General features: G+C 38.9%; 1 protein-coding gene across 4 annotated transcripts in view; it reads right to left on the bottom strand.

Annotated features, from left to right (window-relative positions):
- Positions 1-25,992, bottom strand: part of MXI1 (MAX interactor 1, dimerization protein) — an 83,905-nt gene that overhangs the window by 44,856 nt on the left and 13,057 nt on the right. For 2 of the 4 annotated variants that reach the window (XM_059900773.1, XM_059900775.1), the window contains exons 2-3: positions 19,857-19,989; positions 1,474-1,503 (exon numbers count right to left, since the gene is read on the bottom strand). In XM_059900773.1, coding sequence (XP_059756756.1) covers positions 1,474-1,503; positions 19,857-19,989 — 163 coding nt within the window. The other 2 variants (XM_059900774.1, XM_059900776.1) reach the window with 2 other exon arrangements.

A 25,992-nucleotide genomic window follows, 5' to 3' on the forward strand; every position in this document is an offset into this window, starting at 1 on the left:
CATTTGTGACAACATGAATGGACCTTGAAGGTATATGCTAAGTGAAATAAGCCACACAGAGAAAGACAAATACCTATGATTTCACTTGTACGTGGAATCTAAAAAAACTAAACAAACAAAATAAAACAAAAACAAACCTATAGATACAGAGAACAGATTACTGGTTACCAGAGGGGAAGGAGGTTGTGGGGCAGGGTGCAATGGATGAAGGGGGTCAACTGTATGGTGATCACTTTTTAGTGCATACAGATGTCGAATTATAGTGCTGTACATCTGAAACTTATATAATTAAAAAAATGGCTAATATAAACAATTCCAGTTTGTTGCTTATAACTTTAACCTCTGTACCAGAAAGAGAATATTTAGTCATTCAATCCTCATCTTCTCTCCCAAACTTGTCCTCTTCCTATATTCCTTTTTTCAGTAAATGATAATACAATCTAAAACTTAACCTTCCATAGCCAACTAATCACCAATTTCTATTGATTATATTCCATACTATTTCTTTATTCTGTCTACTTCTATCTCCAATGGCTACCATCATCTCTTACCTTGGAGGCTTCCAATGGCCTCCAAAGAGTTTTCTTGTCTCTGAGATCCCTTCTGCCAATCAGCCAATTCTTTACACTGTAGCCAAAGTGATCTTTCCAAAACCCAAATCTGATCATATGACAACCCACCTTAAAATCATTCAACTGCTCCTTACTGCTCTCAGAAAAAGTCCAAACTCTTCAGCGTAACTGTCAACATCTGGCCTGGCTTGCCTCATGCTACCATCTTTTATACTCATACTGAACCTCTTGCAGTTTCCTCAATAAACAGTGCTCACTATCCTCTGGAAAGCCTTCTAAGACTCCCTCAAGAGAGAATCAGGTGACCTTCAAAAATGATCTTTCAGCATCCTCTGCTTCTCCATCATCATACTTACCACACTATACAGTATTTTAATTACTTATCTTTCTCTCCCAGGAAGCTATAAATTCCTTAAGGTCATAAGCTGCCTTACACATTCTTGTATTTACTATGTAAAGCATTACGCCTGCCTGGCACTGACATATAGATGGTGCAAGATAAAGATTTGTTGAATGCATGAATGAATGAATGAATGAACTGCAAAGAAAGAGAAATTCAATATCCTACAATTTGCCATAATAGTTATCAGCTACATTACAGAAACCTAATTCTTTAGCAAGACCATATTTAAGCCATGAGCCTATCACAATTAACCCGTTGAGACAGAAATAAAAAACGCTCAACATAAACTCAAAGTTCAAATAAATTTAGAGTATATTTATGTCTGCCAGTTTAGATAGCGTATGTGGACTACTTTTTGGAGAGAATACACATATATCAGAATCATGATATGTTACACATGTAAAAAAGTTATAACTACATATGCAATATGTTTTCACAGGTCAAATGTTGAGTTTGCTTTTTAACATATATGAAAGCTGCACCTCATCACTGACTCACCGATTCTTTTCCAGCTCATTGTGTGTAGACCTAAAAGGGAGGAAAAAAGGGGGAAAAAAAAGAGTATTAGCCATGTTTTGTTGCTGAGGCTATAGAACGGGGGATTAGTTTAGGTACTGCTAAATAAATTCACACAGTTAATTTATTTAACAATGCAATACATGGTCAGACTTCTATCTATCTCACTCATCAAGAAGAAATAGTCTATGTTCATTAAGACTGTTCATTCAGGTATACTGTTTTCAGTTAACAACTCTAAATATTTTGAAATTAGGATCTCATTGTCATTTTTAATAAAATTGATACTAGCAGGTATTCTCTTGCCTACTTCTAGGGTCCTACGTTTTACTGATTTGTAGACATCATATTAGAAATTTTAATTCAAACATAATCCCATTTTTTTTGTTTAAAGAAAAAGGTATATGTACTTCCGTGTCCTCTTCTATCTCCATTTACCTACTCCTAAACATAGGGAGAGAAAAAGTTTTGGCCACCACAGAAGCTGAAACAGGCTTGCCTTATTGCTAAGTGATACAGACAAATTCAAGTCTTCTTTCCTTGAATGTGAAACATAAACCAAAAAAAGTTATACAAGGGAAAAAAATAACATGAAGAGAAGAAAATATATTAATAAAATAAAAAACACATTTTTAAAAGACTGGGAGGATACACCTCAAAATGCTAATAACAATGGTTGTCTTCTGTTTGTGACTTTTTTTCATTTTACTTATTAGTATTTGTTATAATAATACTTACCATCTATTGAACAAGCTGAGTGTCTGCTAAACAGTTAACATACGTTACCTCATTTTATCCTCCAAACAACCCTCATTTTATAAACAAGAATACTGAGGCTCAGAGAGGTAAACAGACATGCTCTTGTCCCAAGAATATAAGTTGCAACCATGATTTAAGCCCACGTCTTTGTTACTCCAAACCCCAAGTTCTTAACCACTCAGTGACAAGCAATACTGAAGAGAGGTTAACGGCACAGACTCTAAGTCCTGACTGACTGGGTTCAAATATTGTGTGGCCTTTTAAAAGTCCCTTCATTTCTCTGTGCTCAGTTTTCTCATCTACAAAATGTGAAAAATAACAGTACTTGCCTCATATGATTGTTATGAGGAATAAACAAGTTTATGTTGAACATCAAAATATAACAAACTCTACCTAAAGTTAGCTACTATTAGAATTATGTTATACTAAGTTCTCTTGAATAAACGTATTAATTTTTACAATAGTTTAGCATTAACAATAACGGAATTTTATAAAGGAAAACTTAAGTTCCTGTCATCAGAACTGAAACTTCAAGCATTTAATATATTCTGCTTAATATCAAAAGCCTTCAGATTATTATATTACTGATTACTTTAATCTGATTTATTATTTAAATGGATATTTAATAATCAAATTTCTAAACTTTAACAATAAGAATATTTTTGTCAGTCTCATAATTTGTGGAAATTTTACCCACTGTCTTAGTTCAAGAGCCAAAAGGCTTCTTTGAATTACTGTCTACTGTCCACCTTTTGCTTTCTTAGCAGTTTCATAAGGTCCAAGTGACACAGGATGAAAAAGACTGATGTTCCTTTTTTTTTTTTAAACATCTTTAATGGAGTATAATTGCTTTATAATGGTGTGTTAGTTTCTGCTTTATAACAAAGCAAATGAGCTCTACATATACATATATCCCCATATCTCCTCCCTCTTGCGTCTCCCTCCCACCCTCCCTATCCCACCCCTCTAGGTGGTCACAAAGCACCGAGCTGATCTCCCTGAGCTATGTGGCTGCTTCCCACTAGCTATCTATTTTACATTTGGTAGTATATATATGTCCATGCCACTCTCTCACTTTGTCCCAGCTTACCCTTCCCCCTCCCCGTGTACTCAAGTCCATTCTCTACGTCTGCGTCATCATTCCTGTCCTGCCCCTAGGTTCTTCAGAACCTTTTTTTTTTTTAGATTCCTAATATATGTGTCAGCATACGGTATTTGTTTTTCTCTTTCTGACTTACTTCACTCTATATGACAGACTCTAGTTCCATCCACCTCACTACAAATAACTCAATTTCGTTTCTTTTTATGGCTGAGTAATATTCCATTGTATATACGTGCCACATCTTCTTTATCCATTCACCTGTCGATGGACACTTAGGTTGCTTCCATGTCCTGGCTATTGTAAATAGAGCTGCAACGAATATTGTGGTACATGACTCTTTTTGAATTATGGTTTTCTCAGGGTATGTGCCCAGTAGTGGGATTGCTGGGTCGTATGGTAATTCTATTTTTAGTTTTGTAAGGAGTCTCCATACTGTCCTCCATAGTGGCTGTATCAATTTACATTCCCACCAACAGTGCAAGAGGGTTCCCTTTTCTCCACACCCTCTCCAGCATTTACTGTTTGTAGATTTTTTGATGATGGCCATTCTGACTGGTGTGAGGTGATAACCTCATTGTAGTCTGATGTTCATTTTTAAGAGATTATCTTAATAAAAAAACATCTCTCTCTCTCTCTCGAGATGTAAAAAAAAATCTCAGGATGCTTTAAGAGTTCAGACAAATTAATGGCAAGGATATGTATGACTCAGATGGGAGAAACAATAAAAACACAGAACTTTTAGTATAACACAAGACTCAGACTTCAAAACTCAATAAATAAATTACAACCAAATCTCTACCACCTATAAGTATTTATAAAAAGGTTTAAGTTCTTTTTTGTTTGAATGAAATGTCAAAGTAAATCAATAAGTTAGAAGAGGGAAAAGGTGTATTTTAAAGAGATTTAAAGCAAAAAAATATTGTCCAAAATTTGAACGTGTAATCAATAATAAAATTTCCCACCCACCCCCTCTTAGTAAGTTTTGGTTTAACTGCCTTAATCTGAGAAGAAAACTCAGAACAAGTAAAACAAAAACAATGAAATACTATAGTAAGGGGACCTCCCTGGTGGCACAGTGGTTAAGAATCTGCCTACCAATGCAGGGGACATGGGTTCGAGCCCTGGTCTGGGACGATCCCACATGCCTTGGAACAACTAAGCCCGTGCGCCACAACTACTGAGCCTGCGCTCTAGAGCCCACGAACCACAGCTACTGAGCCCGAGTGCCACAACTACTGAAGCCCGCGTGCCTAGAGCCCGTGCTCCACAACAAGAGAAGCCACCGCAATGAGAAGCCCACGCACCGCAATGAAGAGTAGCCCCCGCTCGCCGCAACTAGAGAAAGCCCAACGCAGCAACGAAGACTCAACACAGGCAAAAATAAATTAATTTTTTTAATTAACACTCCCAAACTCATTCTATGAGGCCACCATCACCCTGATACCAAAACCAGACAAAGATACTATGAAAAAAGAAAATTACAGACCAATATCATTGATGAATATAGATGCAAAAATCCTCAAAAAAATACTAGCAAACAGAATCCAACAACACATTAAAATGATCATACACCATGATCAAGGGGGATTTATCCCAGGGGTGCAAGGATTCTTCAATATACGTAAATCAATCAATGTGATACACCATATTAACAAATTGAAGAAGAAACACCATATGATCATCTCAATAGATGCAGAAAAAGCTTTTGACAAAATTCAACACCGATTCATGATAAAAAACTCTCCAGAAAGTGGGCATAGAGGGAACCTACCTCAACATAATAAAGGCCGTATATGACAAACTCACAGCAAACATCAGTCTCAATGGTGAAAAACTGAAAGCATTTCCTCTAAGATCAGGAACTAGACAAGGATGTCCACTCTCACCACTATTATTCAACATAGTTTTGGAAGTCCTAGCCACGGCAATCAGAGAAGAAAAATAAAAGGAATACAAATTGGAAAAGAAGAAGTAAAACTGTCACTGTTTGCAGATGACATGATACTGTACATAGAGAATCCTAAAGATGCCACCAGAAAACTACTAGAGCTAATCAATGACTTTGGTAAAATTGCAGGATACAAAATGAATACACAGAAATCTCTTGCATTGCTATACACTAATGATGAAAAATCTGAAAGAGAAATTAAAGAAACACTCCCATTTACCACTGCAACAAAAAGAATAAAATACCTAGGAATAAACCTACCTATGGAGACAAAAGACCTGTATGCAGAAAACTATAAGACACTGATGAAAGAAATTAAAGATGATACAAACAGATGGAGAGATATACCATGTTCTTGGATTGGAAGAATCAATATTGTGAAAATGACTATACTACCCAAAGCAATCCACAGATTCAATGTAATCCCTATCAAATTACCAATGGCATTTTTTACAGAACTAGAACAAAAAATCTTAAAATTTGTATGGAGACACAAAAGACCCCGAAAGCCAAAGCAGTCTTGAGGGAAAAATACGGAGCTGGAGGAATCAGATTCCCTGACTTCAGACTATGCTACAAAGCTATGGTAATCAAGACAATACAGTACTTGAACAAAAACAGAAATACAGATCAATGGAACAGGATAGAAAGCCCAGAGATAAACCCATGTACCTATGGTCAACTAATCTATGACAAAGGAGGCAAGGATATACAGTGGAGAAAAGACAGTCTCTTCAATAAGTGGTGCTGGGAAAACTGGACAGCTACCTTAAAGAATGAAATTAGAACACTCCCCAACACCATACACAAAAATAAACTCAAAATGGATTAGAGACCTAAATGTAAGACCGGACACTATAAAACTCTCAGAGGAAAACACAGGAAGAACACTCTTTGACATAAATCACAGCAAGATCTTTTTTGATCCACCTCCTAGAGTAATGGAAATAAAAACAAAAATAAACAAATGGGACGTAGTGAAACTTAAAAGCTTTTGCAAAGCAAAGGAAACTATAAACAAGACGAAAAGACAACCCTCAGAATGGGAGAAAATATTTGCAAACGAATCAACGGACAAAGGATTAATCTCCAAAATATACAAATGGCTCATGCAGCTCAATATTAAAAAAACAAACAACCCAATCCAAAAATAGGCAGAAGACCTAAATAGACATTTCTCCAAAGAAGACATACAGATGGCCAAGAAGCACATGAAAACCTGCTCAACATCACTAATCATTAGAGAAATGCAAATCAAAACTACAATGAGGTATCATCTCACACCAGTTACAATGGGCATCATCAGAAAATCTACAAACAACAAATGCTGGAGAGGGTGTGAAGAAAAGGGAACCCTCTTGCACTGTTGGTGGGAATGTAAATTGATACAGTCACTATGGAGAACAGTATGGAGGTTCCTTAAAAAACTAAAAATAGAACTACCACATGACCCAGCAATCCCACTACTGGGCATATACCCAGAGAAAACCATAATTCAAAAAGACACATGCACCCCAATGTTCACTGCAGCAGTATTTACAACAGCCAGGTCATGGAAGCAACCTAAATGCCCATCAACAGACGAATGGATAAAGAAGATGTGGTATATATATACAATGGAATATTACTCAGCCATAAGAAGGAACGAAATTGGGTCATTTGTAGAGACGTGGATGGATCTAGAGACTGTCATACAGAGTGAAGTAAGTCAGAAAGAGAAAAACAAATATCGTATTTTAACGCATATATGTGGAACCTAGCAAAATGGTACAGATGAACCGGTTTTCAGGGCAGAAATAGAGACACAGGTGTAGAGAACAAACATATGGAAACAAAGGGGGGAAACTGGCGGGGGGGGTGGTGGTGGTGGGATGAATTGGGAGATTGAGATTGACATGTATACACTAATATGTATAAAATGGATAACTGATAAGAACCTGCTGTATAAAAAAATAAATAAAATTCAAAAAAAAAAGAAGCATGAACCATGAAAGATAAACATGTAAACTGTACTTCATCAAAATTTAAAACTTTTGTTTTTCAAAAGACACTGTTAAGAAAATGACAAAGGCAAACCACTGAGGAGAAAACATTTGTAAACCACATATGTAACAAAGAACTTGTATCCAGAATTTACAAAGAACTCTTACAACTCAATAAGAAAACAAACAACTAAATAAAGTAAAAAGCAAAAGACACAGACCCTTCACCAAAGAAGATATATCAATGGCAAACAAACACACAATAAGATATTCAAAATCACTAGGAAAATGCAAAATAAAACACAGTGAGATACTACAACACACCCACTAGAATGGCTAAAATTTAAAAGACTGACAATACCAAGTGCTATCCAGGATCTGGAGCTACTGGAAGTACCCTCCACTGCTAGTCAGGATGTAAAATGGTACAGTCACTTTGGAGAATGGTTTGGTAGTTTCTTTATAAAGTTATATATACACTTACTATGTGACCCAGAATTCTACTCCTAGGTAGCTAAGAAAAATGAAAACTTATGTCCACAGAAAGACCTGTTCATAAAAGTATGTAGCATCTTTACTTATAATAGCTAGAAACTATATACAACCTAATGTCTATCAACTGGTAAATGAATAAACAAACTGTGGCATATTCATACAATGAACTCAGCAATATAAAGGACTTAGCTACTGATTCATAGGACAACAGGAATGAATTTCAAACAACATCATGCTAAGTGAAAGAAGTCAGACACGGAATAGTATATACATGATTCCATTTATATGAAATTCCAGAAATGGCAAAACTGTAGTGACAAAACAGATCAGAAGGTGGAGATTAGAAACTGACTATAGAGGCATGAGGTAATAATATTTTGAGATGATAAAAAAAAGTTCTGTATCTTAATTGTGTTGGGGGTTGCATGACTGTATACACGTCTAGTCACTGACTCATACACTAAAAATTGAGGAATTTTACTGTATAGAAATTACACTGCATCAAAAAATTTTTTTAAAGTTATAAACCTCATCCTACAATTGAGGCAATACTCTAATCTACCACAAAGTATTCAGGAATGAGACTAAAACATCAATTCCTTATTCTAGAAGACTAATAATACAAATTACTAGAAAGTGCATAATTTAAAAACATAAGCGCTTTGGGGAATATCTGTTCTTTCATCTACTTAAATTTATTTTTCATTTCTGGCATATGATTAATCTGCTGTCAGTCAAGAGTATAGACAGTCAAATCTTCATCTTCATAACAGGAAGTCAACAGATAACAAGCAGGGTAAGTTCCTAATTTAGAAATATGAAAGGCAAACAGTAGAAGAAACTGTTAAATTATTGCAAGTGGTAGCCTCTAGGAAGCAGAAATTGGATGGGGAGAGATGAGGCAGAGGAATGTTATTTTAATTTGTAAGCCATTTAGTATTAACTAACTTTTATCTTAGTGCCAGAAATTAAGACGCATCTAAATACATACTAAAGTTATACAATATTTGTGAAATAATCACTTCTTAGGTAAAAGCAATATTGGGAACTACAGAGAATTTTCAAGATTAAAATGACTGCTCTTAAACAAATTTTCAAAAGTTAAAACAAGGCATTTAAAAAGACAAACCACTAATTACCTAGACTGCTTCATTATTTGATTCTATTACAGAGCAACATTCTAAAAATCTTTGAAAATGGAAAAAATATCAGTGATTTCCTAAATCACTGGACTTCCAAATTGTAATTCAGTATTTCAGGAAGGAGTCAGGCATGAAATAAACATTCAGTAGATATTTGTTGAAGGAAAAAAAAACCCAAACGGTACCATAATTAATAGCACTACTCATAATAGAAAGCCCATAGATCCCAATTTTCATTGTTAGTATACTCCATTCCTCACTATAGTACTAGAAGCAGACACAGATGTTATACATATATCTATTTCAAAGAATCCTCCTGTCTAAGGGAAATATATCGCATAGAAAAGTGATTCTCAAAGGGAGTAAGGGAGGAGAGGTTGGCAGGATAGCTGAATTTTCCTTGTTCTGGTTGCTGCAGGAGAGTGGAAGTGCCTTCTTCCAACTGACTACACTCCCTACTCCTTATTGGTTTATTTCAAGTTTTAAAGGAATCAATGCTGTGGTGATCATTTTGTAATGAATAGAAATAACAAATCACTATGTTGTACACTGGGAACTAACATAGTGTTGTTGGTCAATTATACTTCAAAAACAATCAAACTCATAGAAAAAGAGATCAGATTTGTGGTTATCAGAGGCCGGGGGTGACGGGAGGGGTAATTGGATGAAGGCAGTCAAAATATTTAAATTTCCAGTTATCAGATAAATAAGTACCAGGGATGTAATGTACAACATGATTAATATATTAACACTGCTGTTTGTAATACATGAAAGTTGTTAAGACAGTAAATACTAAGAATTCTCATCACAAGGAAAAGAATTTTTTTCTTTTTATTTTGTATCTGTATGAGATGATAGACGTTCCCTAAACTTATTGTGATAATAACTTCATGATGTAAGTCATTATGCTATACACCTTAAATTTATATAGCACTGTATGTCAATTATATCTCAATAAACTGGAAGAAAAAAATAAAGGAAACATTGCTTAATATTCATTCATTCATTCTACCTTTAGTTCTTTTTAGCATTTGTCTTATGTCCAAGACCCTTCATTATCTTACTGCAATAAATAAGACAGGCAATCTTTTTTTTAAGTTTTATTGATACATACTATAAAATTCACCCATTTTAAGTGTACAATTCAATGAGCTTTTGTAAATTTACGTATTTGTGTAACCATTACCACATTCCACTTTTAGAACACTTCTATCACCCCAAAAGTCCCCTCATGTCCATTTCCAGTCAATCTCCACTCCCACCCCTCACCCACTGCTGATCTGCTTTCTATCTCTATAGTTTTGCCTTATAAATTTCATATAATGGAATTATGCAATATGTACTCTTATGTATCTGACTTTGTTTACATAAGTTTTTTGTGGTTCATCCATTTTGTCATATGTATGAGTATTTTTTCTTTTTTATTGCTGGGTAGTATTCCATTGTACAATATACTATATTTTGTTTATCCATTCACTAGCTGATGGACATTTCAATTGCTTCCAGCTTTTGGTGATTATGAATAATGCCATGACCATGCATGTTCAAGTCTTCCTGTGGACTCCTGTAGAATAAGAGACCTTCATCTTACAGGACAGTGCCTCACACTTGTTACACTTTACCACTAACAGCCAAATGATTTTTCACATTTGTGGCCAACAGTATGACGCACATACTGATACTTAATAAATTAATATTAAATTCCTACTGATACTTAAAATGTTTGTTAAAAGAATAAAAGAAACATGTTACTCAGCTATTTCTGATAATATGGGTCTTAACCTCAAATGCTAAAAAAAACAAAACAAAAACAACTTTGTCTCCAATGAGTTTACCTGCTACAAATAAACTGACGATGAGAATAAAGATATTAAACATCCCTAGATCAGTTTTGTACAAAACAATCAATTAAGCCTAAGTTTCTCTAAAAGTCTTCTCAAAACTATATCAACATTTCATTAAAAAGTACCTTCAGGTCTACATAATCATGCTCAAAGTATTCAGCCATTCATTTACTTAGTAAGGATTTATTGAGTGCCTACACTGGGAATATAAGTACTCTAAAATTTCAAAGTCTCTTCCCTCATGTAGCTCACATTCCATCATCCAATTTTTGCAAAAAGTAAAAATAACAAAAATAGCAAAAATAACGCAGGACTTACTAAGAAAATTGCAACTATATACCATACACTATGGCACTATATTCTTACAATGTTAGATAACCACCACGTTAATTCTTTTAAACTAATTTCTACACACTTAAGCATGTTTAAATTTTATACAAATAAATCATTTTGTTTCTTTAAACAGTCAGTGGATTAAATATGGTGTTTGTGATAAATTCCATTAAAATATTAGACTCTGAGCTTTTGGTAACCCCCCCCCTCCCAGCAATAAACAATGATTCTATACAAAAATGAGATTCAAATACTTCTTTTTGACTAATAGTGCTATTTTCAGGAATGTAACCTGCCTTCCAAAGGACAACTGATTGGGTAACATATTAAAATGATAAAATTAAGTACACCAAAACTTAAGAGCCAGGCCTAGAAATCTAAATTTTAAATTGTAACTTATGTGCATTTACTGTTACCAACAAAGACTACAAAAAACCATCCAACAGATTAAGTATTAATGACAATACACTATCCAGAGTTTTTGTGGAGACTAAAGATCACTTTTGTTCTGTTGTTCCTATAGAAGATATATACTATCACACAGGACTATGGTGATCGAAATTAAAAACCTGAAAATTTACTTCTTCTAATACCAAGGCAAACTTACCACATTTTACTCTCTAGTCTCTTTTATTACATGAGAGGAAAGGTTCTTTATAGCTCCTCAAAAAGAATCCTAAATTGCCCCTGTCTAATTAATCAAAATAAGAGTAAAGGAAAATCAGTTGCTTTATCAAAATACATGACTGACTAAAGACTAAAATTATATTCTTCTATAATTTAAAAATGCTCGTTTCAAATGGCTTCAAAGCGCTCGTCATGTGGCCTCCACAAATGGTGTTTACATAGTGTTCTCAAAAGACTAGCAAAAATATTTCCCATGATAAACAAAGACAAGGAAATAAATACCACATGGAAACCCTTTTACCCAATGTCATAACACTAAATAAAAAGAAAATCCGTAACACTTTCCCCTGAAATGTATGCAGTAACATTAATAACAAAATTATCTACTAAACCAAATATTTTCTCTTAAAAGAAATTCATTACTTAGATAAAACATAAGGAATTTCTCTCTAATACTATGTGGTGGAATCCCTATGTCTCCTTGAATGCACATTAAATTTAATCAATGAACAAGTATATATTGTGAATCTATAGCATTTCCATAATAACCTTTTTCTATAAATTTAAGCTATTTACTCTCTGTACCATCATCCAACATAAATAAAAATGGCCCTGTCTATAACATCTTGCTGATTTGCATTATTTATCATTTTTACTATATACACTATCTTTCCAAATATACCACAAGCTCCTCTATGGTAGGGAAGCATGTACAGCAATAGTTCTATATCTATAGTGTAAGTTCAATAAATTTGATTACAAATTATTTTAAGAGAGCAGTTTCAATAGCTAGCAAATAAGGAAGCAAATTGCAAAGGGTAAAAAAGAACCCTGGTGGTAAGGCATTAAAACAGCAGGTGCAGACCACACGTTTCAGGCATTTCCCAGAGCAGAAAAGGAGAACAGTAAAACACATAAATTTCAGGTTATAGTCACTGAGTCTTAGTTTTTAAGTAAATTATTACTAAGGACTGTTTGCTGATTCCAGAGAAACAAATTGCAGGGATTTCTCTCATCTTCTAGTTGTACAGTGCATACCAGTTCAGTTTCCTTATCAAAAAAATAGAGAAATAAATTCCACTTCACCTCACAGAAATGTTCTGAAATTCAAAAGAAATAATAATGTATGTTAAAGGGCTTTGCACACAAGTAGCATATTAAATGCAAGGTGTTATTGAAGATGGATTCTACCCTTTGATCCAACAATTCTAATTCTTCATGTTTATCCTAAGGATGTAGGTGGACAAATGCACAAAAGTATCTGTACAAAGATGTTCATAGTAGCCCTGCATGGCATGAAAAAGTAGTGTAAAATTAACATTTTAAATGTCATTAACAGGGACGTCCCTGATGGTCCAGTGGTTAAGAATCTGCCCTCCAATGCAGGGAACAGGGGTTCGATCCCTAGTCGGGGAACTAAGATCCCACATGCCACAGGGCAACCAAGCCTGCATGCCACAACTACTGAGCCCGCACGCTCTGGAGCCCATGGGCCACAACTAGAGAGAAGCCTGTGTGCCGCCAACAAAGAGTGCGCCCACCACAACAAAAGAGCCCGCGTGCCACAACTAAGACCCAGTGCAGCCAAATAAATAAATAAATAAATAAATATTTTTAAAAACGTCATTAACAGATGGTTGGCTTAACAAATTATGGTACACACATGAAGTAGAATATCATGCTGTAATTAAAAACGACTTAACAGATGTGTATGAACTTGAAAAAATGTTCAAGGTAAGTGAAAGCAGGATTGCAAAGGTTCACAACACTGAGATGCCTTCTTTCATCTTTCAAACTTGATCAGGTCCTCTATTATGGCCTTCACAGGATCTTCTATTTTTCTCTATTAAGCTCATCATAGTTTGAAATAATGTATTTATATGTTTACTTGATAACATGTGTTAGATGATAATGAAGATGGTATACATATGTGTACACACACACACACACACACACGGGGAAGAAAAGTCTGCCAATGTTTTAAAATGTCAGAAGCCAAAATGAAAATAAAAACAATCTAAAAAAAATATGCATACTTAAATTACATTAGCACTATTGAACAGAAATGAGATCTGGATACATATTTTGTCAAACCACACCACAAAACCTCTTTGATTAGATTAGTATTGGGGAAACTGTCTTCACTTAAGAAATGACAAAGAATCATGCTACAATATATCCAAAAGGAGGCAATGCTGTTTAATTTGTAAGGAAAAAACTAGAAGAGAAAGCTTTCTTCAGGTTAACATTCCTGCCTGCTTAGAATTATGCATATACTGCTTAAAATCTGTCTTGATATTAAACTTAACCATCACTTATAGCTATAAGGCTTGGACAAAAATCCCTTAAGCATCTCTAGGCCACATGAGCTTTAACCATAAAATATATGATAATATCTTACCTTCATAAAACAGAGAGCTGTACCAGATGAAATCCTGAATTCCCTTTCTATGATTTGTGATCGTCTATATTACAGTATCACATAAATATTCTGGCGAAAGGCCTCTCATCAAATAGGAACAGAAGGAGTTGTCCTACCAACTTACAAGCCATGATCATGCAAGTCTCCTTCAAACGATACTTCCACAGGGGGATATATTCTTTAAGAAACCCAACAACAGCAAACTTATGCTTCAATGAAGCATTTAATGGAAAATCTGAGTTTGTTGAGGTATATAAATAATTCTTGAGAATTTTTCATTTAAACTTGGTTTTAGTGGAAGACAGAATATCACAGAACACATCAGATCACATCACTCTACATTTGGAAAGTACTTGAAGAACAACACTAATATCATTAAGAGTTTAACTGCTACTAATTTCCACTTTTGTCCTGAAACTTTGGGAGTTCTCTACTGGACAAAAACTCAGCAACTAGTTATTTAATATAGAAAAATTGAAAAATATAGACTAATAAGAAATTTCACAAAAATAAAAATAAGGCTTCATTCTATTATTCTGTGAACAAATAAGTACATGTTTAAGAATAACAACCGAAGATATATCTTAAATTACTTCCACTAGGGGGAAAAAAAACCCTCTACAACTATACTAGAAAAAGAATTCACCCCGCTCCTGCAAAACAAAACAAAAAAATCCCTAATAATCCATGAAGAAGACAGACAAAAAGGATATAAAGCTGAAAATATAACAGTACATCATTCCCTCTAAAATAAGACTAAAACATTTCATCATTCTGTAGTTTAAGAAAAGTTAAACTAAAGCCTTACAAGCAAAAGGAAAGTTTTGTTTTTTATGTCATCAATCTTAGCACATAGTACTGAAATATTGCAGCTGAAAAATGTAAGACATTTTTCATCAACTTGAAAATTCAACCGTAAATTGGTATAGGTATACCTTGGAGACATCATGGGTTTGGTTCCAGACCACTGCAATAAAGCGAATATCTCAATAAAGTGAGTCATACAAATTTTTTGGTTTCTCAGTGCACATAAAAGTTATGTTTACATTATACTATAGTCTTTTTTTTTTTTTTTTTGGCTGCGTCGGGTCTTAGTTGCCGCACACCGGATCTTTGCTGAGGCATGCGAGATCTTTCCTTTCAGCACGCAGGCTTCTCTGTAGTTGTGACGTGCTGGGTTTTTTTTTTTTCTCTCTAGTTGTGGCGCTCGGGTTCCAGGGTGCGTGGGCTCTGTAGTTTGCAGCATGCGGGCTCTCTAGTGGAAGCACACGAGCTCAGTATTTGTGGCACACGGGCTTAGTTGCCTCACGGCATGTGGGATCTTAGTTCCCCAACCAGGGATCGAACCCGTGTCCTCTGCATTGGAAGGCGGATTCTTTACCACTGGACCACCAGGGAAGTCCCTACTATAGTCTATTAAATGTGCAATAGTATTATGTCTAAAAAAAAAAAAGTACATATCTCAATTCAAAAATATTGTTAAAAAATGCTTACCATCACTTGACAAGGCAGGGTTGCCACAAACCTTCAATTTGTAAAAAACACAGTGTCTGTGACACACAATAGAGGGAAGTGCAAGAAAATGAGGTATGCCTGTACTTACTACTTTGTAGATCACCTTAAAATAATACAATTACTATATGCGTGTCACAAGCGCATACCAATATTTACTGCCAATATTTGACAGACTTACGGTTCTTTGCATATATGAGTTCTGATATCACTGAATTCTCATGACACAGGATGACAATAGTAGTCTTTAAAATTAATTGTAGCATTCTGTAGTCTACAATAACATACCTGTTTAAAAGAACTGGTAATCTGAAGATTTTTATTCTTCAAATACTATATATTGTTTTCCTTTCCAGATGTATTATCATTAATATCCTTCAGAACACAAAGTAATCAGAGTTTGCCAAAGCAGGAGTTGCACATTCTTCCATTATTTCTACTTACAGAGTCTAATATAATACTTGGCACAAAAGAAAAACTCAGTTCCAATTTAGGACAGTCTACTTGGAGTTTGAAAACCTTCCATTCTTCAAAAACATGTACTGTGTACAGAGCACTGTGATGGGTACTGGGGATAAATCTTTAAGCAGAAGAGATTCAATCCTTGCCTTCATGGAGTTTTTAGTCCAATAAATGAGACATGAATTTATCAATCAGATAACTGTATTTCTATAGACTGTGATAAACAGTGAAGGAAAAGTAGGGATGCCATGAGGTATGTGAATACCTGCTCTACTTTGGCAGATGAGGAAAAGGCTTCCCTGAAGAAGTTATTATTGAGCTGAAGTAAGAGTGTAATTAGATAGAGGTAACATGGCAAAAGGGGAAGAAAAATGATTCTCAGAAGAGAACAGAGTATGTGCAAAGACCCTGAGGTAGGAGGAAACATGGTATACTGAAGCAACTGAAGGAAGGCTAGCCAATATAATTCATCAGAATTATATTTGGGACAAGAGTGGTTGCAGGGATACCAGTCAGGAGGTCGCAACGGCTGTCCAGGTGAGGAGTGATAGTATCTTGGATTAGGAGGGTAGTAACGAAGCTAAGAGAAAAGGCAGGCTCAAGAGATACTTAGGAGGAAATCGGTGTTACGCTGAAGCCATGTACAGTAGTGTCAGTAGAGTTTTAAAGATGACAGATCTTAATATTTTTCAGTTGTGAGACCAAACAGTAAAGAAGCTGGGAATTTGAACTTATCTGATACTACTCAATAAGCCAGATAGCAACTGCAGCCAGTTCTCTAACAGCAATAACATCTTAGCAAGGGTGATTTTTGGAAGTGTGCCAGAAGGCCATGAACCAAGACTACAGTAAAGTCAACCATGAATTTAAAAAATAATTATGTATTACAGATCCCACCTCCTAATTGTTAAAAGGATCCCAAATGATAAAATTACTGGGATTTTCAAGGTACATGCTTTTAAACTCACATTACATCACTCATTTTCTCTCCTTTTTACTTCTATGAAAGTAAGGTTTCAAGGCTTGGGAGAAAGGAGGAATAGGAATTTATAATATTATGAGTCAACTCTCAGCATAAATTTATAAAGTAACATTTTATATCAGGAATATCATATTATACCTGAGAATATTAGGGGGGGAAAAGTCAACCAACATTATATCTTAAGGATGCTACAATGTCAGGGAAACAAATGTCACTTTATGACATACAAGAGATCAATGTTCAAGACGCATAAGAACAGCAACTTCCATATAGGTAGCTTTTTGATCAGGAAAATAAGACGCATATACTCATCAACTCTATTCCTTTCCTTGTTTCAGATGACTAATAAATGAAAATTTTTACAAGTTTTCTTTCTTTCTGCTTTATGCAACCAGTATAATAAAATCTTTATTAAATCCTGTAATAGGCTTAAAGTTAACAGGGAGTCTACAGTGCTCCCTTACAAATGAAACAACAACACTATCTCCCAAGTACCCCAGTATTAGAATTTGATCCCTGGTTCCCTACTCCATGAAGCAGAAATCTTAAATGGTAAGGAGAAATAATTTCTAGTGTTCCACTTTAACATACGAGTTCTCATCTAAAGGCCCCACCCTAAATCCCACACATGGGTCGACCTTGAGATAATATATCCTAAAATCTCTTTTTCTTTCTCTCTCTCTTTTTCTTTCTTTCTTACTATTTATATTCCCATGAAAAATTACTTTACTTAGTCTTAGGTGGTCCAATGTACATGTAATTATTTTCCCTTGGGTACTAAGAACAACATGGCATACTTGTAGTGTTATAAATTTTCTGACATGCTGTGCTAAAATACACAGTAATTAGCAATGTGGTCCCACACACAATAGTAGAATCCTGACAAGAACACTAGCATGAAAGAGAAACATCACTTAGTCAAAACCCCAAGCTAAGCAAAGTATAAGTCAACAGATGACAAAAGACATTAATGACCTGTAACATAACTGGTAAAATCTAGAAATACACATCTTATTTATACCTCTATAATCCTTGAGTTGTTAGTAAAAATGTCACATTTGCAATGATGGGGTGGTGTACTGAATAACCAATATAGTAACTGATCTCTAAAACTGTCAATAAATCAGTGTCACAGAACTTCAGGGGAAGGCGGGACCTTGGTGAGTACATAGTTCATCCCTCAATTTACTATGATGACAGTAAAGGACAGAGAAAAAATGTAATGAGATCATATACTTGATTTCTAGAAAGTAGGAAACAATAAATACTTGCAGCATGGCAGAATCCACGTTTGGTTTCCTACCTGGTATTTCTCCCATGTCTCAAAGTTAAAAAAAAATTTTTTTTAACCTACACATGGATTGGAAAACTCATAAATTCCTGAATACAGGTTTTAGTTGACGATACCTTAACCAGAGAAACCGTGAGGGGCAAGAAAATTTATACGTACTTTTTGTTTAATGCTGCATATCATACTACGTATTTTCTTCCCAAACCTACCATACCACAACAAACCCTCTAGATCCACACATAAACATAAATACAGCATATTACACTTACGGCTAATTATTGTTATAATTTTTTAAATTGTTTAAAATACACAGAATAGTCTTAATGAAGAATAGAAGCCATAAAGGAAACACAGCTTTAAAGATAAGTCAGAGAAAGAAGAGTGAATCCTAGTGATGTGCCTCAGTAATCCAGAGTGCGAAGATCCAACATTTTGAGCTGTGTTATATATAGGAACCTCAAGTTTTCTGCATCAGTGAGTTAGAGCCCCTACTCCTGACCCCTCCCCAATCCACCTCCCCAGGTGTTATCCAATTTCCTGTCTGGAGCTCTCCAAAGTCTTCAGGCAAACTTAGTTACCCAGAGATTGCTCTGTGCCCCTCCAAAATGAATGCTTATATTCTCTAGACCAAACTCTGGAAAAAAAGATCTCATTTAATTCCTTTTATCAATGGAAAAGGCAAGCATCTGTTGATTTTGACTTTCTTTTAAGACTGGACTTTTGAAAACTTCATATGAGATGAATCTTTAGAATTCACTGACCCTCTAGAACAAAAACACTGAAGAGAGAGCCACACACTACCAAAAATTTTCAAAAAAAATAGAAGTCAACTATGTCTGAGTACAGCCAAGTAAGCATTTTCTAAGTTTCTGTTTTGATTGAAGAATAAGCACCTTCTTTCTTTTCCATTTTTTTTTTTTTTTTTTTTTTTGCTTTAAAAGCTCCCAATTCAATCTTATCATCCTTAAAAAAAATAGACTGTGCCCACTAACTTCCTACTCTACCTAAATATTTTTATTCCTTTGACAAAACCCTTGATTCTGTTTTATATCCTGCCTGAGCTATTTTTGATTTTTAAAAATTTTTGGATCATCCAAGTTTAAAGCTGGCCCAAGATTGCATTTAGCAGGTGGCTGCATGCATGGACACATGCTGCCAGGTCTCTGAACTTACTATCGCTCTCAGTCACAGACATCTCCACTTAATAATCCCCAGCAAGAACTTCTTTGGTTGTCTTTCCAGATTCTATTTCTTCCCTTCTACACAAAGGTAGGTTATGATTCCGAGACTTTATCATTTTAAAAGGGCCAAATCCCGAGGGATGGTGGGAAAGGCACCCATTTGGCTGTTCAGTGTTGCTCTAGACTCGGTATTAGAGAACTGAGGTCAGTTGGGCCAGCACTTCTGCCTGAGTATGTGCTCCCTCCCTCCAGCTGCCCTTTCTAAACCTCCCCAGCTTGCTACCTGTTGGCAGTGCTGGTGTTGCTGCTCCCGCTGCTGTGTTTCTGTGCCCGGCTCAACCTCCGTGGGGGCTTTGAATGCTGCAGCCGGGGGCTCGGCATGGAGGGGAACGCTGAGGCGTAGCCATGTTCACACTCTAAAGAAATGGCAAGAAAAAAAGATATGATAAGAGGAATATACCCAAATTCAAGGATCTACAGATCTCAAGTCCTTGCAGTAACAGGTTGTTGAAAACAAGAGAATAAAAAGAGGTAAATTTTTTCCCCTCTTTCTGGTTGGAAGATAAAATTCCCAGTCCTTGCCTGGTCATCAATCCTGTGACATTATATACAGACCCAACTCACCCCTGGAAGGTGTACCAACACCTCCTCTAAACCAAGGAACTTCTCCCTCCTCTCCAAAATCCTTTTCTCCAAGAATTCCTGACTCAAACACTCTCTTTTCTGAGACCAATTACCATTCAGCTAAATTATTTCACTTGCCTCAAAATCCCTTTTCCTTTAACTATCCCCCTCCTAGAAGGTGTCTCTCTAAGCCCCACGTTTTTGTGTACTTCAAATAAATCAATCACCTAGTCTTAGGAGGACATTTTCTCTCAACACCACAATTTCCAGGGGCTGTACTCTTCATACCCCAATCTCTTTACAGCTCCCTTAGTCTCCATTCCTAAGGGGATCCCATCGCATCACACTTCAGATTCAAAGAGGTCCCTTGGCCACAAGTGTCTGCCCTCCGCCCTGCTCTTCAGCAGGCATTCCCTTTCTTGGCTCTCAGCCTTGTCTCCTCCACCCCTACCTGCACTGCTCCCAGCCCTTTCCTCCAGTTCTTTGCATCTTCTTGCCTCCCAGGTCCTCAGATCACCTCCACTCTCAACACCCTCCCTCCCTCTCCTCTGGTCCACCTCCACTCAGGGCAGCTCCCAGTTCCAGCCTGACCCCTCTCTCCGTCTCCCCCAGGTGACAGTCTCCTCTCCTTCATTAACATACACACACCCACATGTGCCCCCCGCACGCATGCACCAGTGGCACTCCTCCCCTCACATACCTGCTGCCTCATGCACCCCTCCACTCACATGCCCACCCTCTCTCACACGCACACCCACACACACGCACCCCCTCCTCACACACTCACCCCTCCTCACACACGCACCCCCTCCTCACACACTCACCCCTCCTCACACACGCACCCCCTCCTCACACACTCACCCCTCCTCACACACGCACCCCCTCCTCACACACTCACCCCTCTTCACACATACACCCCTCCTCACACACACACCCCTCCTCACACACGCACCCCCTCCTCACACACTCACCCCTCCTCACACATGCACCCACACACACACTCCCCCTCCTCACACACTCACCCCTCCTCACACACGCACCCCCTCCTCACACACTCACCCCTCCTCACACTCGCACCCTCCTTACACACGCACCCCCTCCTCACACACTCATCCCTCCTCACACTCGCACCCTCCTCACACACGCACCCCCCTCACACTCACCCCTCCTCACACACGCACCCCCTCCTCACACTCACCCCTCCTCACACACGCACCCCCTCCTCACACACACACACCCCTCCTCACACTCGCACCCTCCTCACACACGCACCCTCCTCACGCACCCCCTCCTCACACACACACACCCCTCCTCACACACTCACCCCTCCTCACACACGCACCCCCTCCTCACACACGCACCCCCTCCTCACACACGCACCCTCCTCACACACGCACCCCTCACCCGCCGCACCGCACTCCTTGCGCGGAGCTGGAGTGCGCGGGCTCAAGCGGTGGAGGAGGCGGCGGCGTCCAGCCGTTACCTCGGTCGCGGCGCTCCAAAAACTCGGCCGCCTCCAGCAGGCGCTGCACGTTGATCATCCGCACCTGCTCCATGGGCACCGCGGGCGGCGACAGGGGCCTCTCCGCGCTCCCTTCCCTGGCCGACAGGAGGCGCCTCATGCGGCTACAATCCGGCACCGCCCCGGGACATGTGCGGCGGCGGGCGGGCCAGCCCCGCCGCGGTTCCGCGCGCTCCCCACCGCTCCGCCGCCCCCGCGCCTCAGCAGACAGCCAGCGCGGGGTTTGTTTACCTCTCCGCGGGAGCACGGGGGAGGGGCGGGAGCAGTGCCGCGGCCCGCCCCCTCCCGCCCCTTCCTCTGCCTCCTGGGAAATGTAGTCCCTCCCCGCCCACTGCACGCCGGGAGTCGTAGTACGCACGCCGCTTCAATGCGCCTGCGCCTTGCCAAATTCCGCAATGGCCGCCGGGAGATGTAGTCCCGCTCGACTTCTACCTCCCAGATGCAAAGACTAAGAAGCTCTCTGGGCTTTGCTTCGCGGAGGGAAGGATTTGAGCTAACTGTGAGTCTACTCCCGGGGAGCCCTTTTCTCAATGACTTCCGGCGGGCGCCTAGGAGCTGAAGCATGCTTGATCCGCAGTGCCACGCTCCAGTTTTCTATCTACTACTACTTTCTCCTGTAACTTGTGTGCCTTGGTTGCCCCATGTGCAGAATAAATACTTGAAAAGCCAAAAATCCCTGTTCAGGAACAAGGGGTGATCCTATCAGAGCCAGAGAGGACTCCCATAAGGCCCTTCTTCCACCTCAGTTTTCACAGAGAGGTAGTGTTTTGTGTTTTTTTTTAATCTTATTTTTTAAAACTCCTTTCACCTCCCTCAGGAGGGGAAAAGGCTAGAAAACCTCGAGATTTTAGAGACTAGAAAACCTCTCTGGTGCTGCAAGTGAGGGATATAATTCAGTGGTTTGGTGCTGGAGTCACATGAGGCTCAGTTCAAATTCTGACTCTGCTACTTAACACTAGTTGTGTGGACTCTTCAGGCCTCATTTTCCTCACATCTATATCAGGTATAATTACTCCATTTATCCAAACATTGAGGGCCTGCCATGTGTCAGGCACTGTACTAGACATAATGTGTACAGTAATGAGAGAAACAGAGATGGGCCTTGCTCTCAAGGAGTGTGTAGTCAGTAGGGCTAATTGTGAAGATTAAATAATCCCAGCACTTAGTACATGGCACTCAATAAATGGAAGCTATGATGATCATTTCCTCTCACGCTCTCCTCCACAGAGAAGGAACTGAAAGCAGAGGCTAAAGAGAGCAGGACCACATTAAAAGACTGCCAATGGCTGCCCTAACCACCACCGTCTTTCCAAGTCCTCAAAGTCTAGACCAGAGTTTCTCCACCTCAGCATTATTGATATTTTGGGCGAATAATTCCTAACTGGGGGTGGGGGTGGAGACCTGTGCATTGTGGGATATTCAGCAGCATCCCTGGCCTCTACCCACTAGATGCCAGTAGCACACCACCAACTCAGGTGTGACTACCAAAAATGTCTCCAGACATTGCCAAATGTCTCTTGGGGCAGAAAATCACCCCTGACTGAGAAGCTCTGGTCTAGGGCGAAGAAAGGCAAGAGGGTCATAACTGTTGAAAGCTCTAGGAGCAAGCTGGGAATTGCGTAAACATCCATAACTTTTCCCCACCCTGATTATTTTAACCTCCTGGTGGACATCCAGAATAACAGGAAGCTCTTGGTGAGGGGAGAACTTCCTGTGGTCATTCCAGTGGCTACTGCAGAAAATAACCATCTCAGAATGAAAACGTTACTCTCAAAAATGTCATGGGCTTCATGCTGCATTTTAATATGCTCTCCCTCCTTTTTTTTTCCAAAGTGAACAAGATTTCCAATGAGGTCAAAATCTGCAAAATTCTACCAGCCTTATTAAATATTACACTTGGCACCACATTTAAGAACCAAATAGATGTTCCATCAAATGCAGGGAGACCCAAAATGAGAGATGTTCACAAGCCACAGGAGATTTTTTTTGGTAAAAGCTTTGAAACAGGAACTGTGCTTTTTCAGCTGTTGGCTAGGTCACTTCAGATCTGGGCTTTCCCATTGGGTGTTGGTAACAACCACCCTCCACATTCAACAAGGGACATGTTGGATGGGGAAGAATGGAATTATTTAAAAGAAAATACCTGTTCACTCAGAACATCTGTAAGTTGAGGGTAGAAATAAAAATAAGGTTGAAAGTTTCTAATAAAGTTGAAAGTTTCTACCACTTCAGATCACAAATTGCTAAGGGCTACCCCAGGAACTTAAAAGAGGTAGCTTTATAACAAATAAAAGTCTACCCAATGGGAGGTAAACCATGCGACATGCAATCAAGGAAAAAAGTACAAACTGAAAATACACATGTGTTCAAGATGGGTTTAAATCCATACATCATAAGCCCTAGCGGGCTATTAAGAGAAAGCAGGATGCTTGGAGCACATGCCTGGCCTTTCACAGTTGACCTCCAGATGAATTAACCAACCCTTCTTTTAAAGCCATGGCCAAGAGGGAGATGAGGAGATGGAAAGTAGTGCGAGAATCACCAAAAGGCCACCTGCATATGTTGAAGAAGAGAAAAGGTGATGGTGATGGTGGGCAGTGTTAAGAACCGGTTTCTGTACAGAAATATCCAGCCCCTTCTAACAGCAAATGACCGGCTCCGGCTGACTCCCAGAGTTCTTGTGTGGACATTGGCCACAAGGGCCTCCTACAGCACAAAGCCTGGGGCTCTAGCCTTGGGAGAGTGATGCTACCCACAAACCATTCCTCAGCACCAGCCCAGCCTGGGGAAGCCCAGAGGCAGCCATGGCCTTTCTTTTGCAGATGAATCCAATCTGCACTACAAATGGGGAAACTGAGGAAAAGCAAGGCTTCCAAAGTCTATGACAAAAGAATCTGGAATCTTACCCATAGTTTCTGGTTCTTCTGTCCTCTCCCTAAAGTATCTCACTCAGGGGAGTCTCCTTTAAAGACGGAAAAAGTCCTCCAGAGTCCCCCAGCCCTGTAACAAACAGCCTGGATGGGGACAGTCTGCCTTCTGGAAGAACACGGCAAAGCTCTCCATTCCTAGGGGTCCTCTCCCTGCACCGTTTACTCAATGTAAATTTTCAAATGATTTACTGCAGATCCATGAACAATGGAGAAGGCTGGTCTGCGTTACATCGTTTCTGCAGACAGGAAAGACGAATAGAGGGGAAGGGGCCACGAGGTTAAGGTGCAAGTCCGAAGTCACTGTCTTAGTGACACCTGGCGCTTAAGAGAACTTCCCTGAAACTGCAAAGTGTATACTGTGCAGGGCACTGTTTTCCGCAGTTATCTTCAAGGGTGGGGATCTTCAAATAATCAAGGTTGGGAACAGGGGAGGTAAGTCCTGAGCTCCTAAGTAGGAACCGTTAACAGTTATACATCTTCCCATTGCCCACCCCAAAATGACAACCGCAGCCTCCTCCTCGCCTCTCTCCTCGGAGCCCAGAAACGTGAGGAGCAGCAGAAAACCTTTTCTTCTGCCCAGTGAGTCAGCCTTGCCTAACTTCATGCGTAAGCTCTCCTCGAGTCAGCAGCGGCTCAGAGCTGCGGGTCTGTGTGCAGCCGAGATAAATTTGGGTCTAGAAGGGATGACGTAATGCTAAACCCGAGAGGTAGCTGCCGCCTCCCAGGGCTCCAGTCGCCAGGGCTGCCGGCTGACATCCCAACCACACGGAAAAGCACCACGACCCAGGTGCCTGAGCTGGGGATAAAGGGAAAGAAAGGACATGAGGGTGGAGGAAACAGCAGGGGGAGGCAGTGTTAATCTGAGATCGCTGAATCTGGAAGTTTGTTGTTTTTTAACTTTGGTTTTCTGGTGAGATCAGGCCACTGGCAGAAGCTCAAACAGCTGCACTTGACTTCCATCCTGGCTTATCTCTTGCCTCTTAGAAAAGGGCTTCTTACATTTTATTAAATGGCCCTTATAACAGCAGCCTGTTTCGGTGATTGTTATGGATGTGTTAATCTTTCGAACGTCCTCTTCCTTCTTTTTTGCATTAACTTGGATCCAAGAAGAAATCTGCATTGCAGGACTCAATTAATATGCACGTGCAAGACTCTTGCTTACCCCGGAGCACCCCACTTGGGGGTGCAACTGATAAGGTATGCAGGAGGATCTTGCTAGGGGCATGCCAAGTGAATGTTCCCCCGAATAACATTTCATGGTTTGTTTCGTAGAAGATTGTATCATTAAGCTTATTCCTCAATCCAGCCTCCATTTTTCAGATGAAAATACTGAGGCTCAGAGA

Source organism: Balaenoptera ricei, chromosome 16 (genome assembly GCF_028023285.1).
Source record: "Balaenoptera ricei isolate mBalRic1 chromosome 16, mBalRic1.hap2, whole genome shotgun sequence".
Lineage (NCBI taxonomy): Eukaryota > Metazoa > Chordata > Mammalia > Artiodactyla > Balaenopteridae > Balaenoptera > Balaenoptera ricei.